The sequence below is a fragment of the Musa acuminata genome, chromosome BXJ1-5 (genome assembly GCF_036884655.1).
Source record: "Musa acuminata AAA Group cultivar baxijiao chromosome BXJ1-5, Cavendish_Baxijiao_AAA, whole genome shotgun sequence".
In the NCBI taxonomy this organism is placed as follows: domain Eukaryota; kingdom Viridiplantae; phylum Streptophyta; class Magnoliopsida; order Zingiberales; family Musaceae; genus Musa; species Musa acuminata.
This window is the reverse complement of record NC_088331.1, coordinates 40451221-40468891: the sequence shown is the minus strand read 5'-3', so window position 1 is coordinate 40468891 and position 17671 is coordinate 40451221. Positions and strand designations below refer to the sequence as shown.

Genomic DNA, 17671 nt, shown 5'->3' with positions numbered 1-17671 from the left:
TCATGTAAGGCCCAAACGTTGGATGTGCTCAATCCTTGAAAAACCCCACCTTTCTCTCTCCGTCCTTGGTCGGCAGTCCATATCTCCCTCGCCTCTCCAGATCTCCCTCGCCCTCCTCTATCGTCGGCGCCGTGCTTTGCTTCAATTTTCCTTTCTTACACCGCCGAGCTGCCCTCTTCCTCTGCTGTCCTGGGAACTCTAAGAGAGATGGTGGAAGAAGGAAAGGGCGAGTTGCAGAAGGACAGTGGAGAGGAAGAAACCGGTCTAAGACTCCCAACCAATCGCCATGGTAACCTCAGCAGCGCCTCCAGCGATGCTCGTCTCAAAGACTCCTTGCAAACCATTAAATCCTCCAAGAATTCTGTCAGTAAACCAAAAAAAAAAAAAAAACTCTTCTTTTTATCTTGTTCATACATGTTGTTAGATTTTGAAGTGGAAGAGATGAGATTTTACCGAACTGTAATGCCAAATCTTTGGTATCCTTTTGCAGGCTGTCGTGTACTACGGTGCTTCCTGGTATGTCATGGTTTCTTATAAGGATTGCATTTATTAAAAGGATTGCAACCTTTTGGTGTGATTTTTCTTGTCCTAATTAAATTGTAGAATTTTGTTCTTGTTCCATATTTTGTAAGTTATTGGCTATGCAGTTTTCAAGAAATTCAAATGAAGATAAAATTTATGCATAAATTAAGCAAGACTTGACTGGAAGAAGACTATACAAGTAGAACATATGAAAATGAATTATGGAATCACAAGTAAAACTGAGACAAGCCTAATGTATTATGGAATCACAAATGAAGAATCACAGAGTCGAGATAGCTGACAGTCCTAGAAACAATTTGCTAAGTGACAAGACTATCTGTGTTTAAATTGTGATGATTGCTATAACCTAGAAATAGAGGTAGCAGCATTTGAGGTTAAGATTAGAATTACACAAAGGTTATCGGATATTAGGGAGTTACAAGAAACCATTGTAATTTAACTCATGATGTAATGCCCCCAGCAGCGAAAAGTCAGGGACAGTATAACGTCACAATCCTATAGGTTTCCCCTATAGGAATGCAAGTCCATAACTAGAACAAATAACTTTAATAGTACATTTAAATACATAATTCAAACCACCCACATGACATTTTAATAGATTCAACAGATCCTTAAGAATTCAAAACATTCAAATCCAAATAACATATATACAAAATAATTTAAATGTACAATAGCTCAAAACTTAAATCATTCTTTCTTTCATATCCAAAATGAGCTACTCAAATATAAAAAATTAGAAATAATCATATGAGCAAACCACAACTCAACGAGCATTGTGATTCACATACTAGCCAAAACTTATCATAAATAAGCATTTTTTAGAATACATTAATTCTTTATACATTCAATACATACTTTTGGAATATGCATGGATACGTCAAATACTTTCGTTATGCTCATATAATTTATAAAAAATTTAAACTTTATTTGTATTTCAAAATCATAACTTATTAACATAAAATACTTAAATACTTTTCATAAAAACATACATGTATTTTAAATCACATAAAATGCTTGCAATATTTTTCGAATTAAAATATATTAAAATATATTTTCATAATGAAAGTAGAAGTATAGTTAATGTCACATATCAAAGTATGAAAAATTCTTGTGCAAAGACTATCATTAATATAAATATAGCTAAACTATATACGTCAAAACAGAAGTCATAGTAGTATCAATGACTACAACCACATTATATCCTTGTGTTAAGGTCCAGAATCATTTTTAACCCCATGGTGTAAGTAACATATATCTCCTTATGTCAGGGCCTTTAGAAGAAATTACTTTATAAACATATAACCAATGTATAACCCCCATTGTCGGGTCTAAATCATAATCATACTAACTTTTCATTTATCATTTTATGAAAAATAATATATCAATTATTTTTTTACAAAACTAAGAGTTTCAATAAACCTTTTTGTGTATCATTTCAAAACTAATGAAATCATATTTCATTTGAAACCAACAATAATCATATATTTTTCAATCCTTTTCAAATATAATATTAAACATATATTTTCACATAAATTCAGATAATATAAATCAATAAATGCATATAAAACAATAACTATTCTAATGATATGCTTTTCTAAATTTTTAATATTTAAACTTTTTGAAATACTTGTTGAATCTCAGATTTTGATGATGAAACCAATTGATAGCGTTTATGATTTGGTCTGCGTTTTGAGTAATGTAGGAAGCTTTAAATCAGATAGAGACAATTAAAGCAGAAAGAATCATGTTGGGCCAGAGAAAAACATGTCAGACGATTGGATATCGAGTCGAAGGATCGGTCGACGTATCGACAATAGGCTTCGGGCTATGGGTTTGGGCATCAGACCGAGAAGAGCAGAAATTGCGCCAAGGAAATCGGAGTTGCGGAGGTCAACTGACCGATTGGGCAATAGGCCGCAAGAGAGGACGATGCGCAGAATAATCGGACGAAGCGTCGATAAACCAATGACATGCTGGACAACACTTGATTCAAGCTTTGTAATAATTGTCTAGATCGAAGTGGGTTTTAAGCGTGCAAGATTAACTACGACAGCAAGACATAAAGCAAAATGAAGTCCCGGAGTCAAGAACGAGATTTCGTTGGGAGTTCATCTGAAGTTCTGTCGGAATTGACCGAGAAGTCCAAAAGCTTGCCAAAGAAGCTCGTCGGAACTCGCCAAGAAGATCGTCGTGAAGTCCAGGAGCTTGTCGGGAGTCCGTTAGAACATTGCCGAGAGATCGTCGGAAGTTCGTCGGAAGATCGCCGGAAGAAACCTAGACTTACGGACTTATTTAGCTTAGTGAATATCTTAGAATTCGTAGTTAGCACATAATTGGGTTGGAATTGGGCCAACTCAATTATGGGTCAATTGGACCTTTTTATGAAAAATAATAAATTATTTTTATATTTTATGAAAAATAATATATTAATTATTTTTTTACAAAACTAAGAGCTTCAATAAACCTTTTTGCATATCATTTCAAAACCTATGAAATGATATCTCATTTGAAACCAACAATAATCATATATTTTTTAATCCTTTTCAAATATAATATTGAACAGATATTTTCACATAAATTCAGATAATATAAATCAATAAATACATATAAAACAATAACTGTTCTAATGATATGCAGATTCTAAACTTGGGGTTGATCTCTTTAGGGGATCAGCCTCCTTAGAACTCTATTGGGGTTCCTCCCCCCAAGTTGCTGCTCAAAGGCTGCAAAAAAGATTCATCTATTGCTTCTGAAAAGAGGTGGAATACATGACTATTTATAGGGCTTCTAAACCCTAACTCCTAATAGGACTCTTACTTAAGACTCCTACTTCTAACCAACTCCTAATATGACTCTTACTCAAGACTCTTATTCCTTTACAACTTCTTATTCTTCTATAAGAAATAACCTCCTAACCCTAGCCGGCCACTTCACCTCTTTAATAGGGGTCGGCTTAGGTAGGTTTTACATGAATGTCCCTCTCAATTAGGAATCTCCTAGCTAGAGTCATAACAAACCCGCCCTCTTTAAATCAGTCTTGTCCTCGAGGCTGACGATTCATGAATTTTGGGAATTTGATCTTCAAGTCATCATAGTTCTCCTAAGTGGCATCTTCTGTTAGTAGGTTTGCCCATTGTATTAGCAATTCAGTAGTGGATCGTCGTCGTCGAGTCACGATCCGTCAATCAATAATGGCACTTGGCTGAGTCTGAAGTTCTCCTTGGGTAGTCATATTTGGTGGGTGGCTTTGGGCTGTCTCCAAGCATCTATTTACAACTTTCGTCTGGCCGTTGGTTTGTAGGTGATATGCCATACTCCTTTTCAATTTAGTACCCTACATATGGAATAACTTTGTCCAAAATCTGCTCGTGAAGATGTAAGTAGAATTTATCATAAGCACAATGCGTCCCTTATAGTGTAATTCTTTTGAGTCCCAATTGTAATGAGCCATGGGGCTTGGTGCTTCCTCCAATTTTTTTATAATCTTACTAGTCTCTGAATCTTCCTGTCATTCCATCTTAATATCCTTAAGAAAGTCGCTGGTTGGAAGTGAAACGACCGAAACTTCAACTTGCTCGGGTAGCTGCGAAAGCGCATCTGCAAGAACATTCTCTTTCCCCTTTTTGTAAGTTATTTCATAATCAAATCCAAGAAGTTTTATTACCCTTTTTTGCTGCTCAGGGGATGATATTTTTCGCTCCAAAAAGTACTTGAGGCTTTTATGGTCGGTTTTAATTTGAAATCGTCGGTCAATCAAGTAGGGTCTCCACCTCATTGCTGCACGCACAATGCAGTGATTTAAAAAGCGCTAGGCGCCAAAAGGCGCCAAGGTCCAAAAACGCCCGAGGCGCTAGGCGCTCGCCCAGGCGCTCGCCCGAGCGAAGCGAGGCGCTAAAATATAAAAATATATAATATAATTAATAAATATAATTATTTAAAATTTTAAATAAAAATATGCTATTAAATTAAGAAAATCTAAGATACAAAATCACAATGTCACATTAACAAAAAGTTTCAAAATTCAAAACATTAACATTTTACATCAAAGTCATTCATCATAATCAATATTATCGTCATTTTCACACAAATCATCTTCATTAAATTCGTCTTCTTCCTCTTGTTCTTCGATTCCTTCCTCTTCATCAAGATATGTTTCATTCTCTATGTCTTCAACAATAGCAGGAGCCGAGCTTGATGCTTTTGCACTCATTTTTCTCTTTGACATCTGTCTTGTATATGTTTGTAATTCTCCAGCACCTGAAGCTCTTGCCACATCTCCCCACGTCAATCTATCATCTTCAAATACAAGCTCGTCTTCAGCATCTTGCAAGTTAGCACCCATTTCTCCTATTAACCACTCATTTGAATCATCAATATCTTGCAATGAGATTGAATCAAATCTATTTTTCAAATCATGACGAGTCTTCAAAGCTTGATTATACTTTATGTAAACAAGATCGTGCAATCGTTGATGTTCTAACCGATTTCTTCTCTTCGAGTGAATCTGTCATGTCATATAATTTAAAAATATATTAATACATATATCTAAATAAATAAATTAATTAAAATAAAAATATTTAGTAATACTTACATGCTCAAAGACACTCCAGTTTCGCTCACAACCCGAAGCACTACATGTCAAACTAAGTACTTTGACAGCAAATTTCTGTAAGTTCGGGGTGGAATTTCCAAATAGACTCCACCATTCAGCTGCAAAATTTATGTTATTATTAGCAATAACATAGTAACATAATATATATGAAATTAATTATATCAAATTATTAATACCTGGAGAGGTAGTTGTCCTGGATCGAACGGCAATTGGAATTCCAAAAAAACCTTCAGCATTTTTATATAAAGATAATTCATGAATAATCTTATCTTGAACCTCAATGCTGGGAACTAATCTTGCAACACACTGATATAACCCACCCAAAACTTCTGCATCAAATCCAACAGATTTAATCTTATAAAAGAATTCAGGGTTCAAATAATATCCTGCTGCATGCAAGGGACGATGAAGTTGACAATTCCATCTTTCGTCAATGATTGTAAAAATTTTCTCATATTTTTCTTCATTTTCATTAAAAGATCTTTTAATCGTCTCCTTTGCTCTATCCATAGCCTCATAAATATATCCCATTGCAGGCTTATTTTCATTATCCACCAATCGAAGGACTCGAACAAGAGGGCCCATTACCTTTAATATATAAACTATATGATTCCAAAAGGATGGCATTAAGATGATATCAGCAGCCCTCTTGCCTTTTGCTTCTTTTGCCCATTTGCTTGTCACCCATTTCTCAGAGGTAAACATATTTCTCAGAGTATGTTTTTGACGATGCACGCTCTGTAATGTCAAGAATGAAGTAGCAAATCGGGTAACACCATGTCTCACTAATTCTTTATTCCCTGTAAATTCTCTCATCATATTCAAAGCCCCAATGTGATTATAAAGAAATCCAACAACAAAAATTGCCCTTTCTAAGGTTTTCTTGATTGCTAAGATCTTTCCAATATCTTCCAACATTAAATCAATACAATGTGCTGCACATGGAGTCCAATACAAGTGTTGTCTTTTTGATTCAAGCAATTTACCTGAGACAAAGGATAACAAAAATGATAAGACTTAAGAGTTTAACACACTTAATTGAAGATAAAATAATTAACAAAATCAAAAGATGAATATTACCAGCTAAAACATAGTTGCTTCCATTGTCGGTTATGATTTGAACGATATTTTGTTCTCCAATTTCTTCCACGAAGTTGTCAAGTAAATCATATATCTTGTCTCCAGATTTTACAAAAGATGAAGCATCTATTGACTTCACAAACATAGTCCCTAAAGAACAATTAACCATAAAATTAATTATACTCCTGCGCCTCCTATCAGTCCAAACATCTGACATAATAGAGCAACCATGTGTTGCCCATGATTCTTTATGACCCTTTAGTAAGTCATTTGTATAATTCAACTCTTTTTGCAGCAATGAAACTCGCATCTCATAATAACTTGGAGGTTTTAATCCTGCACCATATCTTCCAATAGCTTCAATCATATCCTTAAAACTGTCTAAACGAGTTGTACTAAGGGGAAGACCAGCCTGATAGAAGAAGCGAGCAATGTGCTGAATTGTTCTTCCTCTTATTTCTTTATCACAAGCATCACTTATATTTGTTTGTCTCAATTTTGAGCCTCCTGCTTGCCCTTGTTGTTTCTGGGATCCTTGAAGCATATATAGATCCATCGGTCCTTTTCTACCTTTTTTAGTACTCATAACTTCTTTTCCCTTTTTGTCGTATACTCTTTTTTCACTTGGGTTAATACTCGTAGAATAATCTTCTTCTTCATCTCTGATATGTTCAACATTGTCTTCTGGTAAATTCCCATAAGATTCATTCTTTTGTGTCTTCTTTTCATTCATATAATTCAGCAACTCTTCTTTTACCTCAGGTGGACATTTTTTGCAAGCTGCTGCATTCTTGAAATTTCCTACTAGATGTTGTTTTGCACGAAAAATACCACCTCTGGTAGTCTTATCGCAGAATATGCAAGTCACTGCATTAGGATCTTTCGGATCCTTCAAATAATTATACTTCCACGCAGGATCTTTTTTTGATATCATTGGAGACTCTATTGAGTTGCTTTCTGCACTTGCCATTTATGTTGAAACCTAACAATAATTTCAAATAAATAAAAATTAATAACATTAAAATCAAAATAATATATTATTAATCTATTAACAGAAAATTAATCATTTTAAAATTCAAATAAACTTAATATTAAGAGTATACTGAGCCTGATGAAGAAAGGAGGAAGCAGCGGCGGCGGCAGTAGCGGTGAGCGGCGGCGGCAGCAGCAGCAGCGGCGAGCGGCGGCGGCAGCAGCGGCGAGCGGCGGCGGCAGCAGCGGCGAGCGGCGGCGGCAGCAGCGGCGAGCGGCGGCGGCAGCAGCGGCGAGCGGCGGCGGCAGCAGCGGCGAGCGGCGGCGGCAGCAGCGGCGAGCGGCGGCGGCGGCAGCAGCGGCGAGCGGCGGCGGCGGCAGCAGCGGCGAGCGGCGGCAGCAGCGGCGAGCGGCGGCAGCGGCGAGCGGCGGCGGCGGCAGCAGCGGCGAGCGGCGAGCGGCGGCAGCAGCGGCGAGCGGCGAGCGGCGGCAGCAGCAGTAGCGGCGAGCGGCGGCAGCAGCAGCGGCGGCAAGCGGCGGCAGCGGCAGCGGCAGCGGGAAAGGGAAAGGGAGAGGAAGGCGCGAGCAGCGGGAAGGCTCGCGCGAGGGCTCACAGGAGGCGAGAGGGCTCGCGGGAGGCGCGAGCAGCGGAAGGGCTCGCAGGAGGCGCGAGGAGCGAGAGGGCTTGCGGGAGGCGCGAGCAGCGGGAAGGCTCGCGGGAGGCGCGAGCAGCGACACCGGCGAGCAGCGGCAGCGGGAGCAGCGTCAGCGAGCGACGAGATCGCGATCGGGATCGGGATCGGGATCGAGAGCGGCAGCGGCAGCAGGTTAGTATTGGGTTAGGGTTAGGGTTAGGGTTGGGGTTATATCGGTTTAGTTGGTTCGATTGAACCAACTAATAACCGAACCAGGACCGAACCAGACCTAAAATTCTGGTTCGGTCGCCTTGGTTTACCCAGGCGCTCGCCCGAAGCGCCCAGCGCCTGGGCTCGGGCGAGCGCCCAGGCGGCGCCTGTTTGAAGCGCGCCGCCTGGGACATTAGCGAGGCGCTCGGGCCTCGCCTCGCCTCGCCCGAGCGCCTAGGCGAGCGCCCGAGCGCCTTTTGCAATCACTGGCACAATGGCGAGCATCTCCTTATCATATGTTGACTTATTTTGATGGGAGGGAGATAATGCCTTGCTAGTGCATGTGAGTGGTCGACCATCTTGCATGAGAATGACTCCAATTCCGACTCCAGATGCGTCGGCCTCAATAATGAAGGGTCGGTTGAAATCTGGTAGTGTTAGCACCGGCGTCGTCGTCATGGCTGCCTTAAGTTTGTCGAAGGTAGCGGAGGCTCTGTCCGACCATTGGAAGACATTTTTTTCAGTAAGGAAGTAAGTGGTGCACTGATCTCTCCATAGTTTTTCACGAACTTGCAGTAGTAGCCTGTTAAACCTAGAAAGCCATGTAGCAATTTTATGTTCCTCGGGGTAAGCCAGTTTTGCATTGCTCTAATTTTAAAGGGGTCTACTACCACACCTTCCTCTGATATGATATGTCCAAGATATTTCACCTTCTTTTGAAGAAAGCAAAAAATTCATAGTGGTTGTTGTGTGTTCAAAAGGTGGTTTTCGGTATGTCTTCTTCGCATACTCGTATTTTATGATACCTGGATCGAAAGTCCAACTTTGTGAAGATTTGTGCTCCCTTAGCAACTCATCTACTACTGGAATAGGGTATTTATCCTTGATGGTTATGCCATTGAGAGCTCGGTAATCAACACATAATCGCCATATTCCATCATTCTTTCGTATGAGGAGCACCGGTTAAGAGTAGGGGCTGCAACATGACCGAGTAACTCCTGTTTTGAGCATCTCTTTTACAATCCTTTCTATTTCATCCTTCTGGAGATGTGGATACTGATATGGCTGAGCATTTGCTGGAGAGTTGCCTGGAAGAATCGTTATACAATGATCATGCCGACGGGTAATAGGTAGGTTGCGCGGTTCGTCAAATATATCTGAAAATTCAGCAAGCAAAGGAAGTAGATTTGGATCTTCAAATTTTGTTGGCTCTCCCTTAGTTTGCTGCTCAAGTTGTACCAAAAAGCCGCTGCATGCTTTATGCAAAACCTTCTCCATTTGTTGTGTTCAAATCGTCTTTACGTCGCCCTCACGTTTCCCGTGCAGTATCACCTGTTTCTCCTTACTGTAAAATTTTATAATTAGTTGTATAAAATTCCATGAAATATCACCTAATGTCATCAACCATTTAATTCTGAGTATGGCCTCATGATCATCAAGAGGGAGGAGGAAGAAATCTGCAATTATTTCTTGGTCCTACAGCAACAGTTTCACCTGCGGGCACCTATGATCACACTTCAAAATCCGTCCGTTGGCGACCTTAACGACAAACCTGCTGCAATTCTCAATAGGTAAGTTTATATGGACAGCAACCTTACTGTTTAGGAAGTTATTAGTGCTGCCTTTGTCGATGAGAACAGTGATCGGTTGTTGTTTGAGAAGGCCTCCAACTTTCATAGTTTGCGGGTTTGAGTAGCCAGCTAGTGTATGTACCGTAACTTCGGTTGGTTGTGGCTCTTCTTCTGCATCTTCTTCTTCATGTTCAAGGCTCTCTTTTGGATGTTCAATGATCTCTTCTTCTATCGGTTCAATCATAAGAAGTCCCCCTTTACTACAGCGATGCTCACGGCTCGTCACAATGCCAACATAACCCTTTCGCATATCGCTCCCGAAGCTCTTCTCTTGTTAACCTCTTTGGTGTAGGGACTTGGTCGACAGTAGGGGGGCTAAGGGCTTCAATATTACTGGTTGAGTAGCGACCCTAGTCCTCCGAGCTTCATGGTTCAATTGCTCCTCTTGATGTTGTGCGAAAGAGATGGCTGCCATAAGTGTATACGGTTGTCGCACTTTAACTTCTCCTCGGATCTCCGGCTTCAAGCTCTCAATGAAGGTCCTCAATAGCTGTTTTTGAGACCAATCATGAGTTTGATTAGATAACTTTTCAAACCTGGTTTGGTACTCTTGAATGGTAGAGGTTTGTCGGATCTTTACTAGTTGTCCGTCAATATTCTCGTAATCGGTTGGTCTGAAGCGGATCAGCAGTCCTTCTTTGAATTGTCACCATGAAAGGACTCCATAAGTATGTTCAAACCAGTCAAACCACTGTATAGCATCCCCTTCAAGATGTATAGCTGCAATTTTCACCATAGATGCATCCGCGGTTTTATGGTATCGAAAATATCACTCCGCGCGCGAGATCCAACCAATTGGGTCTCCTTCTTCCCATCTAGGGAAGTACACTCTCATGCATGGATAGTTGGGGTTGGTCATAGAGCTTCCCCTCTCTTGGAAGTCATATCTTCGGGCTTGGTGTAATTGGGCAAAGCTCTCTCCTTGATGTGAATTCTTCGGGCTTAGTAGTCGGCCCAATCTGAGTTCGGTAAAGAGCATCCGAATCTTATCCTTAATTCGCATCTCGAAGGCTTCAAATTTAGCATTGATTACCTCCTCAGATGCCATAGTATATGCCGCCAAATCTGTGATGTTAAGATCTCTCTTTTGTTGTCGAGTTAAAGGCATGTATTGGTTGAGAGAGGTGATGGTCAAAAGGGTTGGTGGATTGGTGGATGTAGGCTACGGTTTAGGATTGTTTTGTGGCTATTTTGGGTGCAGTTTGAGGGTGTGGTTTGGTGGAGTTTTAGGGTTGTGGATGAATGTTTTGGATCTGTGGTAGATGGTAGCAAAGGTTTGATAGAAATCAGTGGAAGTTACAGCAAGTATGCGCTGTCTTGTAAGAGTAGAATTGTCGTCGAAGAAACAACGGTTTCTCGACGTAATTTCCACCAAAAACTTGAGAGAATAGAGGAGGGAATTGATAGCAAAAACACAGTTTATATGACAGCAAGGATATCTAATTTAATCAAGAAAATTTCGGCAGTATAACAGCAAGGAAATGGGTGCAAGTTACGATTGCAGAATTCTCGTCGAAAAATTTCAGCGGGTTATGACGAAAATTTGCAGCAACATAAAATCGTTTTTAGAGATGAATTTTCTTAATAGATCAATCTTAGATGGAAGTCAAGATGATCTATGAAGTGTATAAGAAATTTCATTCAAAAAAGATTGCAAATAGATGGGTTAAGGCAACAATATGCGGCTGAAATTTTCTGCAGCACAGATTTTTAGATATAGCAGATTGGACGTAAAAGATCAGTGGTTTATATTGAGAATTTTTTGATGAAACCAAAGGGAAATCCACTGTTAGGAAGTGTCAAAGCTATCATAAAAAATTCGTAGAGATTTGGATAGAAACAACGTAGTATCAAGATAAAAAAAACAATGCTATGCGGCGAAAATTTTACAGTGCAGATTTTCAAGTATAGCAGATTAGATGTAAAATATCAATGGTTTATATTGAGAATTTTTTGACAAAACCAAAGGAAAATCTGCTATTAGGAAGTGTCAAAGATGTCATAAAAATTTCATAGAGATTTGGATAGAAAAAATACAGTAGCAAGATCAAACAGACAATGCTATACGGTTGGAATTCTGCAATGTATCTTTCGTCGTAGAGATGAAAACTTTATGACGAAAAGTTTATGCAGCAATATAGGAATAATTTTTTTGAGATTTTCAAATAAGGATAACTAAATTGCAGCTACAGTAAGGTAGAAAACTAGAACCTGTTGCAATTCACGGGGAGATCAAAGGATGATCCGTGGTGGTGGAGATGACGGCGAAATTTGGCAACGATCTCTTAAGCAATTATGGGAAATGCTTTGGGCGGTTGTGGAGGGTTGATGGATGGCTGTGGAAGGGCAGCGAGATGCCAAGAACGCTGCTCTGATACCAGGTGTTAGAACCCTTGCAGATTCTAAACTTGGGGTTGATCTCTTTAGTGGATCAGCCTCCTTGGAACTCTATAGGGGTTCCTCCCTCCAAGTTGCTACTCAAAGGCTGTAGAAAAGATTCATCTATTGCTTCTGAAAAGAGGTGGAATACATGACTATTTATAGGGCTTCTAAACCCTAACTCCTAATATGACTCTTACTTAAGACTCCTACTTCTAACCAACTCCTAATATGACTCATACTCAAGAATCCTATTCCTTTACAACTTCTTATTCTTCTATAAGAAATAACCTCCTAACCCTAGCCGGTCACTTCACCTCTTTAATAGGGGTCGGCTTAGGTAGGTTTTACATGAATGTCCCTCTCAATTAGGAATCTCCTAGCTAGAGTCCTAACAGATACTTCATTTTCTTTTCTTATTTTATCCACATAACCATTTTCCCTAATATAATTTTCTTGGGCTTGATCTGAATTCATCTGATATCAAATCAAATCCTCAATATATTTTCTCTAATTTCTCTTTTACTTTATTCCCTTTATTTGTTTTTTTCTCTCTTCTCTATGCCAAAGCCAATTTCCTTCTCCTCTTTTTTGTTTTTTCTTCCTTTTCTATTCTTCTCTTCCTTTCTCTCTTCTCTTCTTCTTCTTTTCTTTTTATCTTCATTCTCTCCTTTGTTCTCACAATCGAGGCCTCTCCCCATCTTTCTCTCTTCCTTTCCTCTCCTCTCCTCTCTCCTTCCTTTTCCCCTTCTCTCCTTCCCCAAGATCCTCTCTTTCTCTTTCCTTTCTCCTTCCTTCTCTTTTCCTTTGCTTGCCTCTTTCTATGTCTTTCTCACGCTTCATCTGCCTCTCTTGTACTCGTGAGAGAGGCAGTTACGAGAAGAGAGGTGATGGGAAGCGGTGGATGACGTTTTGCATTTTAGACCATGATACTTTATATATTTACAATTAGGCCCGTAGATAAAATGATGAATATTACATAATATAATATCCTTAATTTTATTCGAGGACCTAATTGTGAATAAAAAAATTACAAGGACTAAGAAGAAACATAAGAAGAAAAGAAATGGATCGGAAGAAAACAAGAAGGATAAGAAGAAAGAGGAAAGAAAAGGAAAGAGGGAGGGGATCTTGTCGGAGAACAAAGAAGGGAGAAAGGAAGAGAAGAAGAAAAAAAGAAGAAAGAGGCGAGGAAAGGAAGAAGAAGGAAAAAATAGGAAATCATGTAAGTAGAAAGAAAAGAAGAAAAGAAAGAAGAGAGATTGAAAGAGGGAAACATAGACGAAAAAAGAAGAAAGAGGAGAAGAAGGAAGAGAAGAAGAGAAAGAAAATAAGGGAGAAAGGAGAGAAAGAAAGAAAAGAAGAAGAGGAAAAAGAAAGATATGAGAGGAGAAAGAGAAGAAGAAGAAAAAAGGGAAAAAATAAAAGAAAAATTAGAGAAAAATTATTGAGAAATTTGATTTGATATCAAATAAATTCAAATCAAGCCCAAAAAATTGTGTTAGGTATGTTTTTGAATTCCATTATATTCTTATTTATCAAATTAGTATGTAGGTCTATAACTTGATTAATTGTGATGTTCTTTGATTATTTGATATTTATATTGTGAAGGAAATAAAAGAAGGGAAAATGATTATTTTGGAATAAACAAGGAAAAGGAAAGGAAAGATCAGAATATGTTTGTATCAAATATATACGATTAGAATAAGTATCTGAAGGCACCGTCTTGTCTATTTTCTAAAGTAATAATGCATGTGTTTAGAATTTGTAAATGCATATTATTTACATGAATTAGAAGTTCTTTTATTATTCAAAAGTATTGCAAAGAATTTATATGTTGACAATTTGAAAAAAACATATGATTTGAATAATTATTATTTTATAAGCATTTATTGATTTATATTGTCTGAATTTATGTGAAAATGTTTGTTAAGCATTATATTTGAAAAGGATTGAAAAAATGTTTGAATATTGTTGGTTTCAAATGATATATGGTTGTATTAGTTTTGAAATGATATACAAAAGGATTTGTTTAAACTCTTAGTTTTCTAAAAAGTAATGGTTATATTATTTTTCAATGACATAACAGTTATCTCTGGTCAGTATGGCTATGATCTGAATCCTATCATGATGGGTTATAGATTGGTTATATGTTCATAAACTAGTTTCTTCCAAGTCCTAACATAGAGAGATACATGTTATTTATACCATGGGGGTTAAACATGATTTTAAGTCTTGTCACAGGATATAAAGTGATTGTAGTCATTGATACTACTATAACTTCTATTCTGACATGTACACCTTAGTTATGTTTATGTAAATGAACCCTAAATTATATTTATATTAATAGTAGTCTTTGTGCTACAATGTTTTATGCTCTATGACATTAGCTATATTTATGCTTTAATTATGAAAATACATTGAAATGTATCTTGATTCGAAAAGTATTGTAAGCATTTTATGTAATTTGAAATGCATGTATATTGTTTTGGAAAGTATTCAAGCATTTTATGTTAACAAATTATGATTTTGAAATGTATGTAAAGTTTAAGTTTTAATAAATTATATAAGCATAAAGAAATTATTTGATATCAATGTACATTTTGAAACATGTATTGAATACATAAAGAACTTATGTGTCTTAAGTAAAATACTTATTTATGATTAGTTTTGCTAGGATGTGAGTCACGGTATTTGCTAAATTGTGGTTTGCTCATACGATTATTTTTACATTTTTCAGATTTGAGGAATAGCTCATTACAGATATGAAATAAAGAATATTAAGTTTTGGGTACTATTGTACATTCAGATTACTTTGTGTATATGTTATTTGGATTTGAATGTTATGAATTCTAAGGGAGTTATTAAGTTTATTGAGCATGTTATGAATGTCCTGTTGGTAGATTAACTTTTTATTGGATTATGTAATAGATGTATGTGGAAGTTATTTGTTCTTGTTTTGACCTTGCATTTCTATAGGGAAACCTATAGGATTACGGCGTTGTATGGTCCTCGGCTCTCCATTGGGTTGGGGGCATTACACATGATGCCACAAGATCAATGGTAATCCTAGGAAACCTTGGATGAAATCAACATAATTGGAAAATTTTTGCTCGTTAAGAAATACTCAACGTGGGGTATGGTCCTTCGTCCTTTGATGGATTTCCATACAGGAAAAATATATATCCAGTCTATATGTTGTAATAGCTACTAACCTAGGGCAAAAATTGAGGCCAAAACTTTTTTTCTTAATGCATGGCTGCAAAAAGGTCAGCATAATACATGCTATTTGTCAATATAGTTTATTTGTGTATTTCTAAATCACTTCAAAAGGAAGAGACTATATTTTGATAATATTGTTCCAAAAGATTGCACGTGACAAACCCAAACGAAATCATTTCTGTAAAGTAAAGCTGAACCTTCTAAGATGTATTCACATTTTTGAAAGAATCTGGCTACATCCTTCTTCCAATAATTGTTGTTCCCATTTCCATATAATAGATTGCTTGTAGATTCACTTCCATTACCAGCCAACTGGGGTCCTGTGTTATGTACTGTTGATGATTAATTTTTTGGTGCTTAAGATGGATAGGTTTCTCAATATGAAATAGTAAATTAAGAAATATTTTGTTCATTATGTCTTGCTACTATCATGTATCCTTTTCTCTGTTTTATCATTAGCTTATTGATGTTACATCCTAAAATATACACTTTTTTCCTACTATTTGTTAGAGATGTACATGCATGTTACATAAGGAATCACCCTAACATTCGTGTCCCCCATTTGCTTATTCACTTTTGTAGTTTCATGCCCTCTTCATACAACTTGGACGGGAGTGTGGAGAAGGTAGGTAGTGGCCACAGTCCAGATAGTTGACAGTCCAGATCTGAGACGGCCTGGCCATGTGCAGCTCATGGACAAAGATTCCATTGGTTAAGCGCCAGTACCAGTTGAAGGGTAGAAAGAGGGGAATATGACTATAGACTGAGATGGAAGAAGCATGCTTCATGTATCAAACATGGGCCACCTAGGAGTTATTGGCTAAGCACAACCAGTATCTTAGGGATGAGGTCCTGAGGATGCTTTAGCTCTCCAAATAATAAGGATGGAATGTATTGTTTAAGGTACACATGCTGAGTGATAAAATGTTGTCTTTGGACTGGGTGGTAATGCTGTTAATGAATTTATTACGCTGGTATTAATTTTGACCTTGACCAATAAACATACCATCTAGCACTGGAGCAAATAATACAGGAAAAGAGTGGAGACAACATGATGCAAATATTAAACCAACTTTTGAAATAGTACATAATCAAGACCATGGCTTGAAAATATTGTCCGGACCGGTATGTACTGTCAATATCTACCGGTCCTAGGTTGAACTGGCACATGAAGCAAGGGCTTTTACCTGGCCTGGCCCTATCTGATTCACAAATTGACACTCAGTAACCTGCATAATCTGGATGGTATTTTTGTTACAAATTAGGATTTAGGATATTTTGTGTTCCTTCTCCGTCTACACTGAAAATGGGTTTTGCTTCATGCTGCTGTCAAGCACCTGCCAGCCCTTCTGTCTGGCACTCCTCTCCCCTCCTTGGCACTGACTGGTATGTCGAGTGTTAGTACACTGGTACATATTTGGCCAAAAGGGATAAATAAGTCTAGTAGCCCAAATTTTGAATTATGATTGGGATTGATACCATAGTTCATGTGTTTACAGGCTTGGCTGCTATTTGTAATATACTCACATTGACCATGTATTGTATGTATTGTAGGTGCCGAGTATGCACCAAGATCCTTCCGGCCTTCTGTAAGCTGAGCAATGAGTTCAAAAACCTCATGTTCGTCTATGCCGATATTGATGAATGTCCTGAAACGACACAAAGCATACGCTATACACCAACTTTCCATTTTTATCGAGATGGAGAGAGAGTTGATGAGATGCTTGGTGCAGGAGAAGAGAGACTACACGACCGGCTCTGGTTACATTCTTAATCTGTCCTTGTTCATATGTGATGGTTCTTCATAGGAAAGGTGTGAATCATCCTTGTTGGTCCGCTTTGCAAAGCATGGACTACTTGATGAATGCATTGTATGAATTGAGTGAACCAATATCCAAAGCCCAAGTTGATTATGTGATCTCTGATCATGTTTCCCTTATTCCCTGTGTTTCTTATAATGATCTGTTGGTAGCACAGGGCATGTCGGTTGTTATTTCATTGCAACTGTTGCATAATGTGACTATACCAAATGTATTGGTTGATAAACCACATATTTATAATTGTTGAAACAATAAGCCAAAACTTACTGCTGCTTAACATGTTGGACTTGGATTGAGTTGGAGTTTGGAGACAACCATCTGTTTTGCGAATGATATAACTGATATTTTGGGACAATTGAGACTCTATATTACGTTAGGATGACAGTATATTTTCTGAAATATTCTTGATTCAGGCCATATCTCTTTGTTTGTACACTATAAAGAGGAGTCTCCCAAGTTTATCCATTCAAGGAAATATCTAACTTGGACTGGTCCATTTTAATTGAACCTGAATCTGACATATATATATATATATATATATATATATGTGTGTGTGTGTGTGTGTGT

General features: G+C 38.0%; 2 protein-coding genes across 2 annotated transcripts; one reads left to right on the top strand and one right to left on the bottom strand.

The window, feature by feature from the left end:
• Window positions 1-71: 71 nt before the first annotated feature.
• Window positions 72-17223, top strand: LOC135674285 (thioredoxin-like 3-3). The gene is made up of 3 exons (XM_065183997.1): window positions 72-363; window positions 491-516; window positions 16839-17223. Exons 1-3 carry the CDS (start codon window positions 208-210, stop codon window positions 17056-17058), a joined length of 402 nt encoding a protein of 133 aa, XP_065040069.1. The 5' UTR covers window positions 72-207; the 3' UTR covers window positions 17059-17223.
• On the bottom strand, window positions 4187-7441 carry LOC135674283 (uncharacterized). Its single transcript, XM_065183996.1, has 4 exons — window positions 6236-7441; window positions 5332-6141; window positions 5135-5253; window positions 4187-5047 (listed from the first exon to the last, which is right to left on the bottom strand). Exons 1-4 carry the CDS (start codon window positions 7203-7205, stop codon window positions 4592-4594), a joined length of 2355 nt encoding a protein of 784 aa, XP_065040068.1. The 5' UTR covers window positions 7206-7441; the 3' UTR covers window positions 4187-4591.
• Window positions 17224-17671: the final 448 nt, after the last annotated feature.